We start from the raw sequence: 20,013 nt of genomic DNA, 5'->3' as shown, positions 1-20,013 counted from the left end.
TTTCTAAATATATATTTTTAAACGGGCAGTAATTCCTTATTCTGCTAATCAGACTTCAATCACATCTCTCACTCCCTGAATGATAACAAGAGCAAGCGTGAATTTCAAGTCCAACATTCGCCCCGTTAGCGAAACAAATTTCTAACGCTCATTAGAAATTCAGTTTGGTAAATATGTGGTCAGTGTCACTTATTTTCCTTGCACAAATTTAGACCAGGGTCCTTTTCAATGGGTTCGCGATGGGTAGACATTAAAACGTTTCAATGTCAGTGGTTTGTGGCAGCTATGCTACTTTACTACAAATAATAATTATAGAATACGACAGTTTATTATTATTATTTGACACCTCCAGGGAGTCCAAAGACTCATCGAAGGAGAGCACCTGCTCTACAACTCTGTCTCCACCACCCAATCCACCAGCTGACTCCACCAACCACCACCCGTAGTATTTCCACAGGCAATCACAAGCATCCATGCCCATGGCGGGATTTGAGCTTGCAGACTCTTGGCTGGAGAGCAGATACGCTGACCACTTGGCCAGGCTAGGCAAGTTTCTTAGACTTGATTAAAGTTCTTTGAGTTTTAAACGATATTCTAACGGAATTCTTTCCAACTGAAGGCTTCGTCTATAGCTACTGATGTACAGAGATTCTGGGATATAGAAATAGAAAGGCATTTAGAAAATACAAAAGAAAGAAAAAGAAACTATAGCATGAAATTTGTATGTTTCCTTATTTATTTTTTCTAAATGTTTCCTCATATCCTGTCGTTAAACCAATGCGTAAACTAATGTCTGCTTGGATATTTATTATTCTTTCTAAATAAAATCCTTTAGGCTTTATTCTTCTATATTTATGATAATTTAATATTTATTTATGTCGCGGCACTAGCGATAGCAGTTATTAGCATGTGGTCTACGGTATACTTTCTATACCGGTATCGTACAGTAATGTTGCCAATTTATCGTAGGTGTTTGTGTCGTTCACAGGTTTGTATTTTGTTTGTCTTGATTTCTATGTAATGGTCAGGACAAACATTAAGAAAATGTAATTGCCATTATAATACAAAACAGATTCACTTAAAACGAGTATAATTTTCTACTGTGACACGTGTGTGGTTGTTTAATTAGGAAAACTCGAAAGGTTACGCTATACTAGAAAGTAATTCACTTATATTGATTTCACGTTTATTGACTGTTGACATGAATGGTTAATTTAAGTGAAATTGTATCGAAGTCTCTTAGGCTCTTTTGCCAATTTTTATATAATTTCACAATTTGCGTTGAAGATATCACATGTTTCTGAGTTTTTTAGTTCCATCCTTCATTCTTTTTACAAATTAATGCTACAGAACATCATGCATTTTACAAGTAAAAAAATAATCTAAATACACGAATTTTAATTTTAAAATTTCAAGTAAAGTATATTTAATTTTTGTGATTTAAATGATTATCGATAGTAATATTCTTTCCAAATTCTGAAAGCCCTGTTAATATCTTTGTTCTGTGGAGAACAGAATAGGTTGTGATAAAAGGAAAGGATTGTGGTTTGGTATAGAAGAGTTAAGAAGTAAAATAGGGTGGAATTGTTATAAACCAAAACTGAATTACTATGTTTGTAAATGCCAGGAGTATAAAAAATAAGGGGGAGAAGAATTTGTTTCCCTGATTTGTTGTCCAAAAATCATTGGTGTAAGTGAAATGATTGGATGAGAATAATCAAAATGGGAATAAAGATAGAAGAGAGAACCATTGATATCAGACTTGATCATACTAAAGGTGGAGATGCAGGCAGAGGTGGAAATTAGGACTGCTTTTGAGTCAGTTATGGTTCAAGTGGAAAACAGGATGAGATTTAGCAGGATGCTTTTGCAGGCCTGAGGCATGATGATAAGGAACTTGAATAAACAATTTAGGCAAATTTCTCTTTTTAGTAAGAGGAGAGCAATCATAGGGGATTTTAATTGTAAAAATATAGACTGGAAAAGTTAGAAAAGAGAGTTTTGCTCACTGAGTGCGTGTGCAAAATCAGGAAAACTAAAATTAGAGCAGATACAGAAGAGTGAATGCGAGAATGACCAACAAATGCAGAATCTAATCTTGCAAGCAATAATATTGAATAGGGCAGTCAGTTCAGGAAATAAAGGTGGTTGTGGGCCTACAGGGATGTTCCAATTTTTATATACTGATGTCGGAAGTATCAGAAACAAGAGGAAGAGTTTTTGATTAGTGCAGCCTCACCAAACTTTACAGGCAATTGAGAGACTTGGCTAACAGATGATGCAGATGCAGTGATAGAATATGATGAATTTAGTATTTGCAGGGAGGAAAGAGTAGACAGGACAGGGAACAAGGTACTACCGATGAGATGAATTGCAGCTAAGATCCTATAGGAGTCAGGTCATGCAGATGGAAGTTCTTAGTTCTTTTGAGTTGGTCTGGTGTGAGATTGAAGCAAATAGGACAAAATATAAAATTGGTTGCTGCTATAGGTTGGGGATGCCAGGGAAGATGGCATCAGCAGATGAGTGCAAGTGAATAATTATTATGGGGGGGGACTTCAACTTTGGAAATATAGATTTGAAGGAGGAATGATCATGTGACAGGAAGGAAATAGAATTTAGACACTCACTGAGAGATAATTGCTTGAAGCAGAATGTGACGGAGGGGACTCATGGTATGAGAGTGTTGGATCTTTTTAAAGGATGAGAAAATGTGTCCATAACTAAGGTAGGTCCATAATACACGAATTTTATAGTCTACAAACCTTGCAATTGTTTAATATTATGTTCTTGATAAAAATTTTAATAAAAAATAATAATATCGTCGAAAAGAAGCAAGTCCGATTCTTCTACAGCTTACAAGAAAAGAAAAGCATTGACTTTGGAAACAAAACTCAACATTATTAAGGATTTTGAAGGTGGAATGAAAATTTGTGAGCTAGCAAAGAAGTTCGATCTACAGGAATCCACAGTAATGACAATCATAAAAGAAAAGTTTACAGATTTTGGAGGACATAGATTCTAACGAGGAACGAATTGTAGCCACAGGGCAAGGAATAAAAAAATCATTAGCTTGCTATGAAGAAATTTTGCGTGACAAGAAAAAGACATCATGCCGTCAAACGAATCTATTAGATTTTATGAAACCATTGACATCAAAATAACTTTATTTTTTTATGTACGAAAAACTACAATTATGATTATATTTCTTAAAAAATATAGGTGTTTTTGTAAACCTTTGGTCCCAATTGTATGTTTGTATATATACATTACATGCAAAATTATACCTACGCGAATTCGACTTGTGTGCTTTTTGTTGGTCTCACCTACCGCGTAACTTCGGGGTTTTACTGTGTGTGTGTGTGTATATATATATATATACATATATGTGGAACTACAAGGCAGGTGATTATGCTTAGGAATGAAGCTTGAAGCAATTCCATGGCATAAAGATCTGCATAAAGATGTTCACAGTGCATTAGGGATAGTCAAGAGGTATCTCGAGGAAGCAATATCACACCTCATACCTGAGGTCTCAAGGGCTCTTTTTCCCCGTAAACTCAAGGGCTTTAGTGAGTACGGGCATGTCAAACCCGAGGTACCTGATGTTGGACCATCCCTTACTTCACGTAATATACATCTGTTGTATTATCTGTATACTGGTCCCCTGGTCCCTCCTCTTCCTTCCTTGCTTCTTTCTTCTCTTCTTGCTCCTTGCCCCCAGTGCATTAGAGTATTCGAGAGCTAGTGGGGAATCTTTCCTATTTTGCTGTGTCATTTCATCTTATGCACTATTGTGAGACACCAACCCGTCTGGCCAGCGTGGTGCTATAAGGCCAAATATCTCCCCATGAATGAATGAATAAAATAGGAAAATTATATACTGGCTTGTCCGTCACCCAGCATAAAAAGGGACGCGTCCTGGTCTTAGGCAGAGGGTCTGGGTTGAAAAATATGCTAGTCTCCACTAGCTACAATGAGTCCGCCTACAGTGCACAATGATAGAAGGATATTAGTAGGAACATATCACTGCAGATCTCTATGAGATGATGATAGATTGGAAGAACTGATGAAGGAATTGGAACATATAAAATGGGACGTTGTGGGCCTTTCAGAGATGAGAAGGAAAGAAGAAACTCTCATACGATTAAAGATGGTCATCTACTCTACCACTGTGAATGTGACAGAAACTCAACTGGTGGTGTAGGATTACTAATAAATAAAACAATCAAGGACAATGTCCTGTTTGTGAATAAAATAACATCAAGAATAACTGAACTAAGTCTTTACATAAATAAAAGATACCAACTGAAAATTATACAAGTATATGCCCCAAACTATGGACCATCCAGATAAAGAGATAGACGATTTCTATGAAACATTAGAATCCACATTCAATAATTCTACATATTTATATTGGGTGATTTTAATGCCAAAATTGGAAGCAGAGATGACCATCTGAACTCCATCGGTAAATTTGGATTTGGACAGAGGAATGAAAGCGGAGAAAGACTTATTGAATTTGCAGAAGAAAATAACCTCTTTATTATGAACAGCTTTTTCAAGAAGAAAATCAACTGAAAATGGACTTGGAGAAGCCAAAATGAACAAACTTATAATGAAATAGACTTCATCGTCTCCAACAGAAGATATATAATAAATAATACCGAACTGCTTAATAGATTTAACACAGGAAGTGACCACAGACTAGTAAGGGCAAAAGTATGGCTCAACAAAAAATGGGAACGGAATAAGCTCATAAGAAAAAAGTCCAATTTAGTGAATTTACAAAACCTCTACCACAATAAAAGCTATTATAGAGAATCACTAAAAAATGAACTAAAAAAGTTAAACACAGCTACTACCATTGATGATGCTAATGAAATATTAACAAAATCTATCTTGAATTGTGCACTAGAAATACGAGGTGTAAAAAAGGCACCAAGGAGAGGAAAAACTAAGACAGGAAACCTTAGATCTGATGAAGAAAAGAAGAGACATGAAAAGAGATTTGAATGACACCAATAAAATAGAATATACAGATATTTGTAAAACTATATATAAAAGGATGAAACATGAACTTAGATCATATAATACTAGGAAAATTAAAGAAACAATAGAAAACAATAGTAATATGAAGGGTCTAAGACAAACATTATCAGTTGGAACAAAGGAAATAGCTGCTGTAAGAGCAAAAAATTGTGAACTGATAAAAAATTGGGGTGCTTAAGGGACAAAGCTGTATAACTGAGAGGAGACCTCCACATAGCCTTTAAAGGAATGCGGAGAACCGACCAGGGCTTCTGACCTAATGTCCAATCCTCACCTTCTCATGGTGCACCCTATTGGGTATCTACTTGGATACTGAACGAACGAGGATGGCTGGCAATTTGGGATTTAGCCGACCAAATTGTATTCTTATTGATTAAACCAATATACAAAATTATGTAACAACATGACAAAATTTCATGCCAGCTGGGGCGTCGCCCGGTTAAACAAGGCCCCCGTTGTTTTCGCCAGGGAACCAGGGCGAACAGCAAAAAGTCAGCTACTGGAACAAATCTGAAAACAAACCCCAACTCAACATCACCAGAGTTAAAGATCGGTACTATCAACATAAGAAGCCTGAATGGCAAAGAAATGGAGCTAGCTGAGGAATTAGATAAGTACCAGATCGACATAATAGGGGTGACTGAAACAAAAAAGACCAAAACTGGTGAGATCTTTCTGAGCAATAAATACAAAATGTTATATTCAGGCAGTGACAATCAAGGAAAAGAAGGAGTAGCCATAGTATTCAACACAAAATACGAGACTAATCTTCTTGAATGGCAGTCAGTCTCAAGTAGAGTGATGTGGGCAAATATGAGAATGGGGAACTAGACAACAAGACTTATTTGTGCCTATGGTCCCACAGAAGGTTCTACTAAGGTAGAAGTGGAGGTTGTCTGCAAAGATAGATAAATCAGAACTCCATGGTGGACACAGGAAGTTAAAGAGGCAGTGAAGGAAAAGAAGAAAGCATATCAAAAGTTCCTGGCAAATAAGCCAGCTTTTGCTATTCGAGAATACAGAGACAAATGTAAGAAAGCAAAACACTGTGTAAAACTAGCTAAACAAAAGTCATGGAAGGACTTTGGCAAGAACATAGAAAATAAATATCAAAAAGGTGTTAAGATATTCTGGAGGTTGTTGAAGAAGCTTAGAGATGGAGGAACGAGTGCTGTAAAAAGAGTTAGAGATCATAAAGATCTCTAACTGACATGAAAATGTCAGCTAGAGATCTTTATGACATGAAAACAGGAGAAAAAGATATCCTTGAAGTATGGAGTAATTACTTTGAAAAATTGCTAAATGAAACAAGCAGTGATAGCACAGTGGTAAAAAAACACTCAACAGGCATAGTCAGGAATACATATCCATATTTTAAGTAGAAAAAGCCATCAAAGTCTTGAAATGTGGAAAGGCAGCAGGAGTAGATGATATTCGACCAGAAATGCTGAAGTATGGTGGTATAAAAGTCTTACAGTGGCTGCACAGCATAGTTCAGAAAGCCTGGATAGAGGGACGAATTCCCGATGATTGGAGTAGAGCTCTAATAGTACCCATATATAAAAAGGGAAATAAAACTGAATGTGAAAATTACAGAGCCATTTCATTACTGACTGTTCCTGGTAAGATATATGCAAGTATACTTGAGAAACGGTTGAGAAGGATTGTAGAAGAGAAGCTTGGTGAAGAACAAGCTGGATTCAGGCCAAATAGAGGCTATCAGGATGAGATTTTCACTTTACAACAGATAGTTGAGAAGTCATGGGAATATAACAAAGATCTGTATTTAAGTTTTGTCGATCAGGAAAAGGCATATGACAAGGTGCCAAGAGAGAAGGTATTCAATACGCTACATATGGTGTCAATGGGGCATTATATCAAGCAATACTTGGTCTTTATTTGAGTTGTAAGTCAGCAGTAAGATGATTTAATGTTAAATCTGGTGTGAGACAAGGATGTACATTATCCCCTCTGTTATTCATTATCTATATGGATCATATTATGAAGGAAAGTGGTATTAAAGAATTGGAGATGTTAATGTCAGCTCTTTGCTTTATGCAGATGATGTTATACTTCTAAATAAATCCACTACAAGTTTGCAAGATTCCCTGACTAAACTGAATAACTGTTGTAATAGATATGGTATGAAGGTCAGCATTAAAAAGACCAAGACAATGAAAAGAGGTTGAATTGTTGAAAATATCAACTGTGTTGTGAAAGGGGAACCTGTGGAACAAGTAAAACATTTCAGCTACTTAGGCACGATTTTTAGTGAAGATGGTAAATTAAATATGGAAATAGACAACAGAATCAATAAAGCTGGTATGGTAGGAAGTCAACTGAATATATTCATATGGAATAAGAGAGAAATTAGTCGGAACACTAAATTAGCTGTATACAAGACAGTGTTCACACCAGTTTTAACTTATGGATCTGAGAGGTGGGTCAGAAGTAAAACACTTGATTTAAGACTAGAGACCGCAGATATGAGAGTCCTGAGAAAGATTAGAGGCATGAGCAGATGGCATCAATGGCAATATCATATTAAAAATGAGGATATTAAGAATGAACTTGACATTGTCGGCATCCAGGAATGCATTAGCAGAGTAATCTCAGGTGGTATGGTCACTTAAAACAGAATGGGTGAGGAAAGATTAGCGAAACAAGTGTTGTCTGCCAGGTTGACAGGAAAATGACCCGGAGGAAGACCAAGATATAGGTGGATTGATACGGTACAACATGTCTTAGACGATAGAAATATAAGATCTGATAATGTTGGAGTCTTGACAAGTAACAGACTGATTTGGAGAAAAATTGTAGATAGGAAGTTAGTAATGATGTAAATTTTTCATGTAATACTATCATATCCTGTACACCCCTTGAGGGTACATGTCAGGAATATGATGATGATGACAAAGGAAATAACTGCTGTAAGAGGAAAAAAAATGATGAACTTAAAAAAATAGAGATGCAATAATCAAAAGAATTCAGGAATTTTATACTGAACTCTATGAAGACAAAGATCGAGATATCCAAGAATCAGTCTATGGATAACTCAAATGAAGAAGAATACGATACCCATGAGATCTTACAAGGTGAAGTAGAAATGACACTGCGGGAAATGAAGAATTGGAAGGCCCCAAGAGAAGATGGAATTATGGTAGACTTCTTAAAACTGGGAGGAAGCCCTGTCATCAAACATGACTAAACTCTTTACTAAATGCCTAAAACTAAAAATAAATGCCAATTCACTTTAATATTAATTTTTAAAAAATGCAATAAGAAAGAAATTAAAAACTACAGACCTATAAGCCTTTTCCCCCACCATATATACAGTCTTCACAAAAATTATAAGTAACAGAATAAAATCTAAACTAGAGGGAATGCAGTCCTGTGAACAAGCTGGATTTAGGAAGAATTACAATACTTTGGACCATATTCACACATTAAGACAACTCACTGAAAAATCAATTGAATACAATAAACCTTTAGACTACGAAAAAGCATTTGATTCAGTTAAAACATCTGCAACACTAAAAGCACTTGAAACTCAGGGAACTGAGAAACCATATATTGACACACTCAAAGATATTTACAATAATGCAACTTCTGGAATTAAATTATATAAAAACAGTGAAAAGTTTCCAATACAAAAAGGCATCCGGCAAGGCGACACCATATCTCCCAAATTATTTACAGCTGCACTAGAGGAAGTCTTTAGAAGCCTTGATTGGGAAACAAAAGGAATAAACATAAATGAAGAAAGGCTGCATCATCTGAAATTTGCAGATGATGTTATCCTAATAGCAGATAATCTTGAAGATCTGGAAGAAAGGCTAAATCAGCTAAATGAAGCCTCCAGAGTATTTGGATTAAAAAGAAATAGAGAAAAAACAATAATGATGAATAAATACATAAACCATAGAACTGTCAAAGTTGAAAACCATGAAATAGAACAAGTTGTTTCATATGTATATTTGGGCCAATTGTTATCCTTTGAGGACTGCCAAAGAAAAGAGACTGAACAAAGAATTCACCTTGGATGGATGGCTTATGGGAAAATGAGAGACATATTCAGAAGTGACATCCCTATGAGTCTAAAAAGGAAAGCTTTTGACCAGTGCATACTTCCTGTCCTATCATATGGAGGAGAAACATGGACCTATCCTGACCATTCCTGTCCTATTATATGGAGGAGAAACAGAAGCCCTAAATAAAAAGCTGAAAACAACACAACATCGCATGTAGAGAAGTATGCTAAAAATAACATCAAGAGATAGGAAGACAAATACCTAGATAAGATCTCAAACAGGTGTGATGGATACTGTAAAATACATTAAACAGGCTAAGTGGAGATGGGCTGGCCATATTGCCAGATGCAGTGATGGGGGATGGACTAGAAAAACAACAGAGTGAAGACCAATGGATGGAGCAAGACCGAGAAGAAGTTGGAGGGATGAATTGGGAACGAATTACAGGAGTGAGATGGATGGGAGAGGCAGAAAACCAAGTGATCTGAAAACCATGGGGAGACATTCGTCCAGCAGTGAACAGAACCAAAAGGTTGAAGAAGAAGAAGATACCCAAGGTCAGGAGGTGAATTGGATAGGAGTTAAATGGATGAAAGTATCATTAAGCATAAGTTGCAAACAAAGAAAATGTCGTGGAGAGTTGATAAGGAGAAAGGTGACCAGGATGGTAAAGAAGGCAAAAAAATTCATGTTATGAGAAGAAATTAGCCAAACATGCAAAAGGAAATCCCAATAAGTTTTTTCATTATGTGACAGGTAGGAGGAAGAATGACTATGGAAAGATAACTTTAACGAGTCTAGATAGTAGAGAAGTAATGGAGGCAAACAAAATTTTTGAGTGATCATTTTCATTCTTCATTTCAGCAAGTTCAAATGCAGTCATCTTTTCCTTGAAATGCTACAAAATCATCTGAATCCAAATCGATCCGACTGCATACCAACATCCAAATTTTGGAAAGTGATCACTATTAGTTGTTCGTAAGTTTTTCAATTAGTAATTATTTTAAATAATTTTTATCTATCAACTTTCTACAGTTGTTCCTTTGGACCCCAAATAGTGCAATATCTTATACTTAAGCTGCAACCGAGACATGAGCCTAATATACACAATTTATGACTCACTATTGCTACTTGTGTTTTTTGAATGTAGTTAACTTTCTGTCTCCCTGACAATGTCCATGTAAACATTGGATGAAATATATTGGAGTTTGTTGAATAAAATTTATATAATTTTTGTCACATGTGTAAACCTGAAAGTTATTTTAAAAAGTGAAGATATTGTTATTAAGGGGTGCAGTGTGTGATGAGAACAGAGGTCGAAGAATTGGAGGTATTTTTAGTATATTGCAGAATCTGAATGCAAATACAGCTTTGGGATTGGATGGGATATTGGCTTGTGCTTTATAAGAATCTGCAGGGGAACTGGCAATGCCTTTGACTAGGCTGTTCGATTTGCCTGAGCTCTTTAGTCTTAATAGAGTGGAAGGAGGACAAATAATTCCTTCATAAAGGAGGATCTAAGTCTGTGGTAGCAAATTATAGACCAATTAGTATCTTAGGAGTGGTGGTAAAAGTACTGGAAAAATTGGTCAAGAAGAGAATTCAGGAATGAGTAGATAAAATTGTGATTCTCTATGAGGGGCTGCAAGGCTTTGAGTAGGATGTTATATCTTAGTAATCTACCAAAAGGCTGTCAGTGTGTAGTATATAGCCTCTCACAGTCAAGTCATAACTATCTTCCTATAATCATCTACCCAAGCCAATGTTTTACAACTAAAATTAGAGCTATCCAGCTACGTTAATCCAGAAATTTGGGATATTTTAGACAGGAACACAGGAGACTCGGGCAAGCACCTATCACTCAAAAACAAGGAAAAATTAATAATGAAGTTTCAAGCACTAAAACAACATGAAAGCACAAGACAATCAGGACGCCATAACGAAAGGAGCAGCCAATCACAAACTGACATCACAAGGAGCAGCCAATCGCACCCAAACAAAGTTAAGAGCAACCAACCACCATTGGACTATGGCATGGTTTTCAACAAAACAATCTCACTCAAGGTGAACTCTCGCTGCTGGAGAAAGATCTAAATTACGTCATTGCGCTGAGGTCAGTAAACAAACTTGATATCATTTCGAGAGAGGTTTAAGATCCCTTCCCTCCAATCTAGCTGGAAACATATGGAAACATCTTGTATACGAAATTCAAACAACAAACTAAGCAGCAACCTAAACAAAACAGAAAAACTGGCCCTCAAATCCCTAATAAAATAACCAGGACAATTATGATCACAAAAGCAGATTAAGGGAATGCCACTGTTGTTTTAGATCAGACTTCGAACTTACATAGAAAAAATGAACCATTTGGTATCTGACCACAACACCTACCAAATGGTAAACTACAACTCCACGAAATGCATCAAAAAGAAAACAACCGAATTAATTGAATCCGGTAACACATGACCAGAAGAAACAACTAAAAAATCTCATTATGCCTCATTATGCCCGCTCGCCCAGAATTTATGGCCTGCCAAAAATACACACCACTATGTCCAATTGTTGAAGGAATCTACAGCCCAAATTACCACTTAGCCAAAAAATTAGCAGCCACACTCAAGGAATTGGTAGGTCATCCCCCCCCCCCTTTCTACATAAAAAATACACATATTTCATAAACAAAATTAAAAACATTACGACCAAGATTTATTAGTCAGCTTTGACATAACTTCCATTTTCACCAATGTCCCGATCAGTGATACTATCGTGCTCCTACAGAACATATTTCCACATGACATCATGGCCCTCTTTGCCTACATACTCCGCTCTGGACATTTCGTGTGGCAAAACAAGTTTTACCTTCAAAAAGAGGGTACAGCCATGGGCTCACTACTTTTCCCTCCAATAGCTAACTTTTATATGGAAGACTTTGAGCAATGAACTCTAGAGTCAGTGTACCTAAAGCCCAAAATGTGGCTCAGATATGTCGACAATATTTTTGCCATTTGACCTCATGGCCACAAAGCACTAAATACATTCCTTTGTCACCTGAACAAACAATAAAAACGTATCCAATTCACCATTGAAATGGAAAAAAACAACTCTCTTCTTTCCTAGACACTTGTCACACTTCTTCCCTCAGAACTTTTACTGTATTATCCATAAAAAATGGATAATACAGTAAAAAAACTATTCACAAGATCTTCCACAGAGATACCACTAAAAACAAAAAAGATTTCAAGAATGCTATTGCCATACCTTATGTTAGAGGCATTTCCGAAAAAATAGAACACTACACAAATACAACATCAAAACCACCTTTAAACCCCCCAACAAAATTAATACACCTACTCAGTTCTAAAGATCCTCTTCCACACCTAGCCCACATACCATGCATAGGGAAAAACAGGGCGAACCATCCCATTTAGGAAGGATGAACACATACGACATTAAATACCTCCATTTTGGAAAAATCGGCCTTTCTGACCACGCACTCCAAACGTACCACAGAATTGATTGGAAAGGTACCAAGTCCCTACACTGCACCAAAACCTGGTTTGAGAGGAAATTTAAAGAAGCATGTGGAATGTTCAAACAATCCAAATCTGAACAAAAATGATGGTCTAAACATTCCAAGAATGTGGAGGACCCATTTGCAATGTTTATAGCAACCAGAACAAGCCAAAGAAAAGTCTCAATACAAGAAGACTTGGTGAAGTGTTTTTTTTTTTTCCTTAACATTCAATAGCAACTTGAACTGTACAAGTCCAGAAGAAAATTGTAGTATAACAATCTGAACTGTACAAGTCCAGAAGAAAATCATAGTATATCAATCTGAACTGTACAAATCCAGAAGAATCTTAGTATAGGAGGACTTTAGCAGAGTTTATTGTAGTTTTTTATTTATTTTTTTTTTTTATCACTAGAGGTCAGGCTAAGAAAAAGATCATTTGACAGCGTAGATTTAATTTACTTTTATAGAGTGCAAGAGCATTTTACTTGGTTTCCTGTGCGCATGTATCTTTCCGATGATGACCTCAATACAGGGGTTGAAACGTTAAGTGTTATTTTATTAATAATAAGTAAAATAATCATTTCAACACATGTGTTTTGTGTCCCTAAATTCGTAAATATGAATGTATGCTATAACCTGTTTCCACAAATGAGCTCTGACGAACCTGGTGAGCATTGCTGCTTCAAAAGTATATCTTCCCTAGTTGGAGGAAATATCAACTAGACCTCTAGGTGGTAGATGCCTTTCATCACCTGGTGGAATACCACCACCTTGCTTATTGGAGACCTGAAGTGACTGCAGCCATGTTTGGTCGCTAGAACAAGGGTTCCAGTTTCTGTCCTCCCCCCCCCCCCCCCACACACACACATACTCTTCCCACATGCAGTGAGAGTGATACCTTCAATGACATACCACTATTATTGTAGAGGTCCTAGACCCTCCCTCATTCATAGATACAGCAGTAAAACAGTTCTGCAAGCCTGCCCTCCCAATTAGTACACAGGATGAAACCAATTAGTAACAAATCTAGACGTTTCCTGATCAGCTAGCATCAAATCCTCCAACCACTTATTTTGCCAGTTCATGACTGGAGGGAGACCAAATGCTGTGAATCCAGGGGGGGGGAAACTGTTGAGGCCATGTATGGACAGGAGACTGTGTGAGTGGCATGTTTCAAATCTGTCACCTCTCACTGCATGCCCAGCTTCTTTTTATCTCTTCCACACCAAATACAATGGACCACAATCCAAAGAAATGCAATTTTACTGTGGATCTCAAAAATTCTCTCACAAAAATAGTTTAAAAAAATCCATACAAACAAAAAACATCCACTTCACCAATATCCATGGCCTAAACAATGTGTACTACCAAATACAGTCATCTGAACCAGAATTACTATTCCTATTAGAACCTCAACTGCCCAAATTATACATTACATAGTTATTTTTGCCAGAAGGGTGGCAGTTGTGCATTCATCAGAACCAACATACCATGTCAGAGAAACTGCAGATCCATCAACCACTCTGATGTCCTCAACTATCTCTCTAAAGCTCAACTTTCTGCAGTTGAAATATCCCAATAGTGAGGTCAGTGACTTCAATGTCTACATCTCATGGTTTCTCTTCTCCAGTGTCATTGATCAAGCAGACTGGGATACTGAAATGTTTGCCATCAACAATGTTCTATCGTCAATCTTCCTACTAGAACACCTGACAACACCCTTCGATTTGCCAACACACTTGACCGCTTCATAACAAGCTTCTCTTCGAAGTATATACACTGTGGTTGTCAGTTTTCCTCTTGGAAACTCAGATCATAACCTCATACAAGTCCTTTTTTTTGCCACTGAACAACCGTCATTTATCAGTTCACAGTCTCATTTCCTTTGGCACTACAAGGGTGCCAACCCAGAAGACATCTGTGACTAGTATTCCTCCTTCCCATGGCCTGACTACTGCTTCGGTTTTTCTGATCCAAACACCTGCTCATACTGAATAACACACCAATGCTGTAAAGGAAAAAACCTCTGCTTACTCTGAATGGCTCAAGACCCCAAACACCAGCTGCTCACTCTACCTATACTGTAGCCTGCAACAGTTGTAAAAGAATCATCATGAAGTCCATGTCAGACTTTGAAAGGGCCAAATGTTGCAAACTCGCCTCTGACCCAAATGGCAGTTGCTCCTTCTGGTCCCTTGCCAAGGCCATTGGGTGCAACTTCTGCCCACCCAGGTTTCCATGATTCTCACATCCAGATGGTCTGTAGTTACCTCACCCTAAAGACAAGGCCGATTTACTAGCATCATTCTTCTCTTCTACCTGCATTGATGACCTGGGTGATTTCTTCCACTCCATCAAGAATGGCTCCCTTCGTGTTGCCCTTAGTCCTCCGACAAAAATCCTTAGCAACCTGAACACAAGGCATCTGGTCCTGATGGTATACCACCTACTATGCCCTAGAACTAACACCTATCCTGTATTGCCTCTTCAATCTATCCTATTTGACTAGCATCTGGCCCACATCCAGCCCAACCCAAAGAAAGGTGTTAGGAGTCAATCAGTGAACTACTATCCAATTGCTCCTACTTCTGTTCTCTCTAAAATTATGGAGGTAATCAACAACCAACTCTTGAACCACCTAGAGACATAACAACTAATCAGTGATCCCCAATATGGATTCTGTCACTTGCAATCTACAGCTGATCTTTCAGCTGTTGATTGCAAAAACTTGGTGTATTTTTTTGCACAAGACACACTACTTCACACCTCCACATCTGCTAACTCTGTACAAATCCCAAATCTGCCAGTCATTGGAATGGTGCATTAAAATCCTATACAAATCCCAAATCTGCCCAGTCATTGGAATGGTGCATTAAAATCCTCTCTAGGATTGCTCAATTTCTATCCAGAAGAGGACAGTCCAGTTAATTAATGATCCCTCTCTCACAGACATTCAGTTTCTGCTTTGTGTCTTCTACTAATTCAGATACAGATGCTTTCATGGACAGTGCTCTGCTGAATTGGCCACTATTATACCTCCACTCTCCTCCAAAATTATTAATAGAAGAGCTACTGCTAACCAACATTCTTTTACATTCCATCTTGAAACTCACCAAACCAACTTCACTGCCTCCTCTTTCGTTCCATCTGCTTCTGTCATTTGGGACAGTTCCCCCCACTCTCTTCCCCTGAGCTGTTCAAGCAAAATGTGAACAGATTCCTCCTTTATTCTATTCCTCTTGCCTATACATGGTACTAATGTGCTATAGGTCTTATGGCCATGCATGGATCAGATATTAAAAAAAAAAAAATACTTTTTATAATAGAGTGACAACTGAGTTAGATAAAGGGAATGGCAATGTGATGATACTGGGATTTTGCAAAGGCATCTGACAGCATACCACATGGAACTCTGTTACACTAACTGCAACAAATGGGGTTGGATAGGAAACTGGTGATATGGATAAAAGAGGTGGCTGATGGACAGATACCAAAAAGTAGTATATGGAAGAGCAGAATTCAGGAGAAGGTAGGTGACTAGTGGTGCTACAGGGCTCTGTGCTTGGGCTACTGCTGTTTAATTTGTACATAAATAATATAATTTATATACATAATTTGAAAGGAGATATTTAGTTGTTTGTTGATGATGCAAAATTTGGTGAGTTAAACTTAATCAAGGTGATGTAGAGAGCTTGTAGGATGATTTAAATAGTCTGACTGTATCAGCAAAACATAGTAGATGTCAATTTACTGTGAAAGAGTAAAGATCTGTGGAATATTTCCTGTGAGGATGGATTCAGGGTTTGTGTGATAGGCAAAACATGGGAGGATATGATAGAAACATTTGTTATTTAAAGGATTTTATAGGATTAATATGAAAGAAATGCTTCATCAGTTGGCTAGAGGAAGCAGAACAAGAGCTTGCCCTTAAAATTTGGGGGTTAGAGTGTGATTAGCAAGGGTGAGAAGACTAGATTGAAATTTTTGCTTAGTGGTGAATGAATGGAATGGGTTGCCTGAGTCAATTGTGAGTGCTTAGTTTGTTAATGGTTTCAAGGAGGGTATGATAGATATTGTGTTGATAGTTTGAGTCTCCCATGATGACACTTTGGACTCATGGAGATGCCCATGCAATAATTATACTGATTGTTAGTTTACATTGATAGAACTGGACTATAGGGAATTAGGTATTTGGGGACAAGGGAGTAGAAGTCCAGAGAGCATATTGTAAAAGGAGACAAAATAACCCAGAAGATTAGTTTGAGGATTAATGGTCACCCAAAAGATGTTTTGTGAACACATCAAGTAGTGATAGGAAAGTTATTAGCTCTCTTTATAAGACTTGAATACAACTGCATCTTGGGGATGAGGAAGTGGTGGAGATTATCCAGAGATGAGTGACCAAGATGGTGAGTAGTCTGATAGATACTATGCATGGTTTCTTAGGGATGTGGAGGTTTTGTTGAGGATTCAGTGGTGAGTAATCAAGGTGATGATAGGTTTGTGGAATGCCCTCTATGAGGATAGATTGAAATTGTATAAGTTGCAAAGTTAAGTTGCTAAAAGGGTTTTATAAGATTGATATAGGAGAATTTTTCAATACATGACAGGTAGTGAGAGAACAAAAGATTATCCTTGCAGGTTGTGTAAGAGTATGGCTAGTAAAGGTGCAGGGCTTTTTTTTTTTTTTTTTGCTTAGTGACTGGTTTATTTATTCATATGGAGTTTCCTCCATTTTCTCCCCCGTCCCTATTGGGGCGAGTTGAGTCCCCTCATGGGGGTTAAGTATTTATAGCTGTAGATCCGTGTGTTTACGGGGCCGGTTTGCCTGCTTTCTGGATGAAAACCCCCAGATAAACTGGGGGGGAAAACCCTACTGTCCATGCCCAAGACCGGCTAACTTGGCTATGGTGGAGGAAGATCCTTAAGCTCTTCACATTGGTGACAGGAATCGAACCCAGGACACTCCTTCCCCAGGCATATGGTTGCGAAGTGCATAGCCACTAGGCCAACTGCACGTACTAGAGACTGGTGAATTGCTGGAATGGAGTTGTGATAGATCATTATGAATGCTTTATCAATGAATGAGTTGGAAGAGAGGTATAATATCATAGGTATTGTGTGAATAACTGGTAGCTTAGGCTTCTTTTATTGAATCTTCAGACCCATCTCTCTCTCTATATACACACACACACACACACACACACACACACACACACACACACACACACACACACACAGTATATATATATATATATATAGAGAGAGAGAGAGAGAGAGAGCCTTTGTAGTTCAGTCAATAATAATATTACTCATTAGTTGGGAAGTCCTTCAGTTGAAAAGTTCTCAAGGTTCATTGCATTCTAGGAAGAATTCAAACTAAGGTCTTTCCAACTAATAGATAACAGTTTAACATGTCAAGACATAAACCAACTAAAGAATACATGCAATTCACAGACATATACAGACCTTGGAGATAGAATTAACTTGCCTGTCACAGTATTAATTAGGTTTCTCTGAAGCCAAGTTACTTGGCTGAGTCTACCAAGTTGAGAGATGATGATCACATATATATAGGATTCATATATTTTTGAAAAAAAAAAAATACTGGACACTTTTGGTTTGAAACCAACAACATTTTTTTGCTTTTCTTACTTACAAAACACCAGCAAAGGGAAAATAATTTAATTAATTATAGCAATCTTAAAATTGAACTTTAAACAATACTAAATCATTGATCTTTGCCTGTGATATGCTACTCAGATGACTGTATTTTCTCAAGTAAAGAATGATTATGTTTTACCAAGTTATGAAATTCCACACAGTACTTATTGAAAAACACTTTAAAAATGAGCATAGCTTTCACAGTTTCTACAGATAACCTATTCTTTTCGTTTGTCCATAAGGAGTTAATCCGGGAAAACAGTCTTTCAATACTAGCATTTTTGCCAGGAACGCAGCAGAAGAACTCGACAATCTTCTTCAAATTTATTAATTCATTTACTCCAATGTTGAATAATTCATACCAAATTTCTCCTGTAGATTTTGCTTTAATTTCTTCTTTCTTCCCTATAATTGCCTTTTTCAAGATCATCACCTCATCAAACAGTTCAATTTCATTGATTTTTGTCTTTGGGCAGACCTCTTCAATAGTTGTTCCACTTCTCTACACACTTTTCCAACTGAGACTGGCTTCTGGATTCTTCAATAAAATGCAAGACAAACTTTCAAAAGTAAGAGTGTCAGAAGACCATTCTTGGATGTATTCTATATAGGTGTTATAAAATTCATTTTTATAATTACCATAATTCTTCTCAGTGATGAGTCCATCTTCAATTAATGCCTTCAGTAAGGACTGTTCTTTCCTTGTTGCAAAATCATTATCTTGTCTCTGCTGATGTTTCTCTAAGAGGCTTTCAATAATGGATTTTGCTTCAGCAAGAGTGACTTTCTCACCCTTCAATTGCACAAATTGTTGCATGAAACATTTCAGATCGGCATTCTAGAAACGTGGCTATTAGCTCTGAAACTGGATCACTAAAGAAATTTTTTAGAAGCAATGGTGGTTTATCAAGTGAAAGAACATGATTTGAGAACTTCGTACATCTCATTCATCCTTTTGAGAGCAGGGTACAGAGACAACCATCATGTTTTTGAGTGCCCTAACACTGTCTTGTACTCGGTATTTAAAAAGTCACAAAAACCTTTGAGCGTATGCACTCTAACAGTATAGATATAAAAATGCTGATATAATTTTTCAATGACAGCTTGAATCCATGGGCAATGTATCAGCTGAACATTGTATGGCATTATTTATGATATGGGATGAACAACCAACTCCTATCAATGTACGATTCAATTTTGATTTCAATTTATGAAAAACATTGTTCTTTCCTCTTCTGGAACTTCCACCAAAATTTGTATTAGTATTATCTGCTGACGAGGCAACAACTTTCTTTTCAATAGTCCACTTTGTCACTAGTTGCCATACATATTCTCTAAGTTGGCCTGCAGTTTCACACGGTAAATCTAAAAACTCTAGAACCATAGTTTTGATGGCCTCTTCTGGTATGAAGTATCGAACTGGAACTATTTTCAAAGTACCGTGGTTAGAACTGTCTATCATTATTGACACATAATTAGCTTTCTCAAGTTCGTTTCTGAAAACAGCCATTGCATAAGGTGCTAATACACTCACAATTATAGCTTGAGTCTTCTTTCGACCCCCAAGTGAACTTTTTGTCATATAGTTTCCGGATTATTTTTGATGTGCAGTCCATCGAACTGAAACTCTGGTTGTGCATGCATACATGATATGCAGATGTAGCTTCATCAGCTGCAAGATTTCTTTCCATTTCACCCACTGTTTTTTAGAAAAATAATCTGACACTTTACTACTTACATTTGCATTTTCTG

At 37.1% G+C, this 20,013-nt stretch overlaps 1 protein-coding gene across 1 annotated transcript in view; it reads left to right on the top strand.

Moving 5' to 3' along the window:
* The first annotated feature begins 873 nt into the window (after window positions 1-873).
* Window positions 874-20,013, top strand: part of LOC150093129 (bolA-like protein 3) — a 53,529-nt gene continuing 34,389 nt past the window's right edge. The window contains exon 1 of the mRNA XM_090413972.1: window positions 874-988. Within this exon, the coding sequence (XP_090270098.1) occupies window positions 908-988 (81 nt within the window). The 5' untranslated portion in view covers window positions 874-907. The remainder of the gene's footprint in view (window positions 989-20,013) is intronic.

Source organism: Typopeltis vanoorti, chromosome 24 (genome assembly GCF_054136105.1).
Source record: "Typopeltis vanoorti isolate ZY-2024b chromosome 24, IOZ_Tvanoo_1.0, whole genome shotgun sequence".
Taxonomy (NCBI): domain Eukaryota; kingdom Metazoa; phylum Arthropoda; class Arachnida; order Uropygi; family Thelyphonidae; genus Typopeltis; species Typopeltis vanoorti.
Note: the sequence above shows the minus strand (reverse complement) of the source record. Positions and strands in the feature narration are given on the sequence as shown.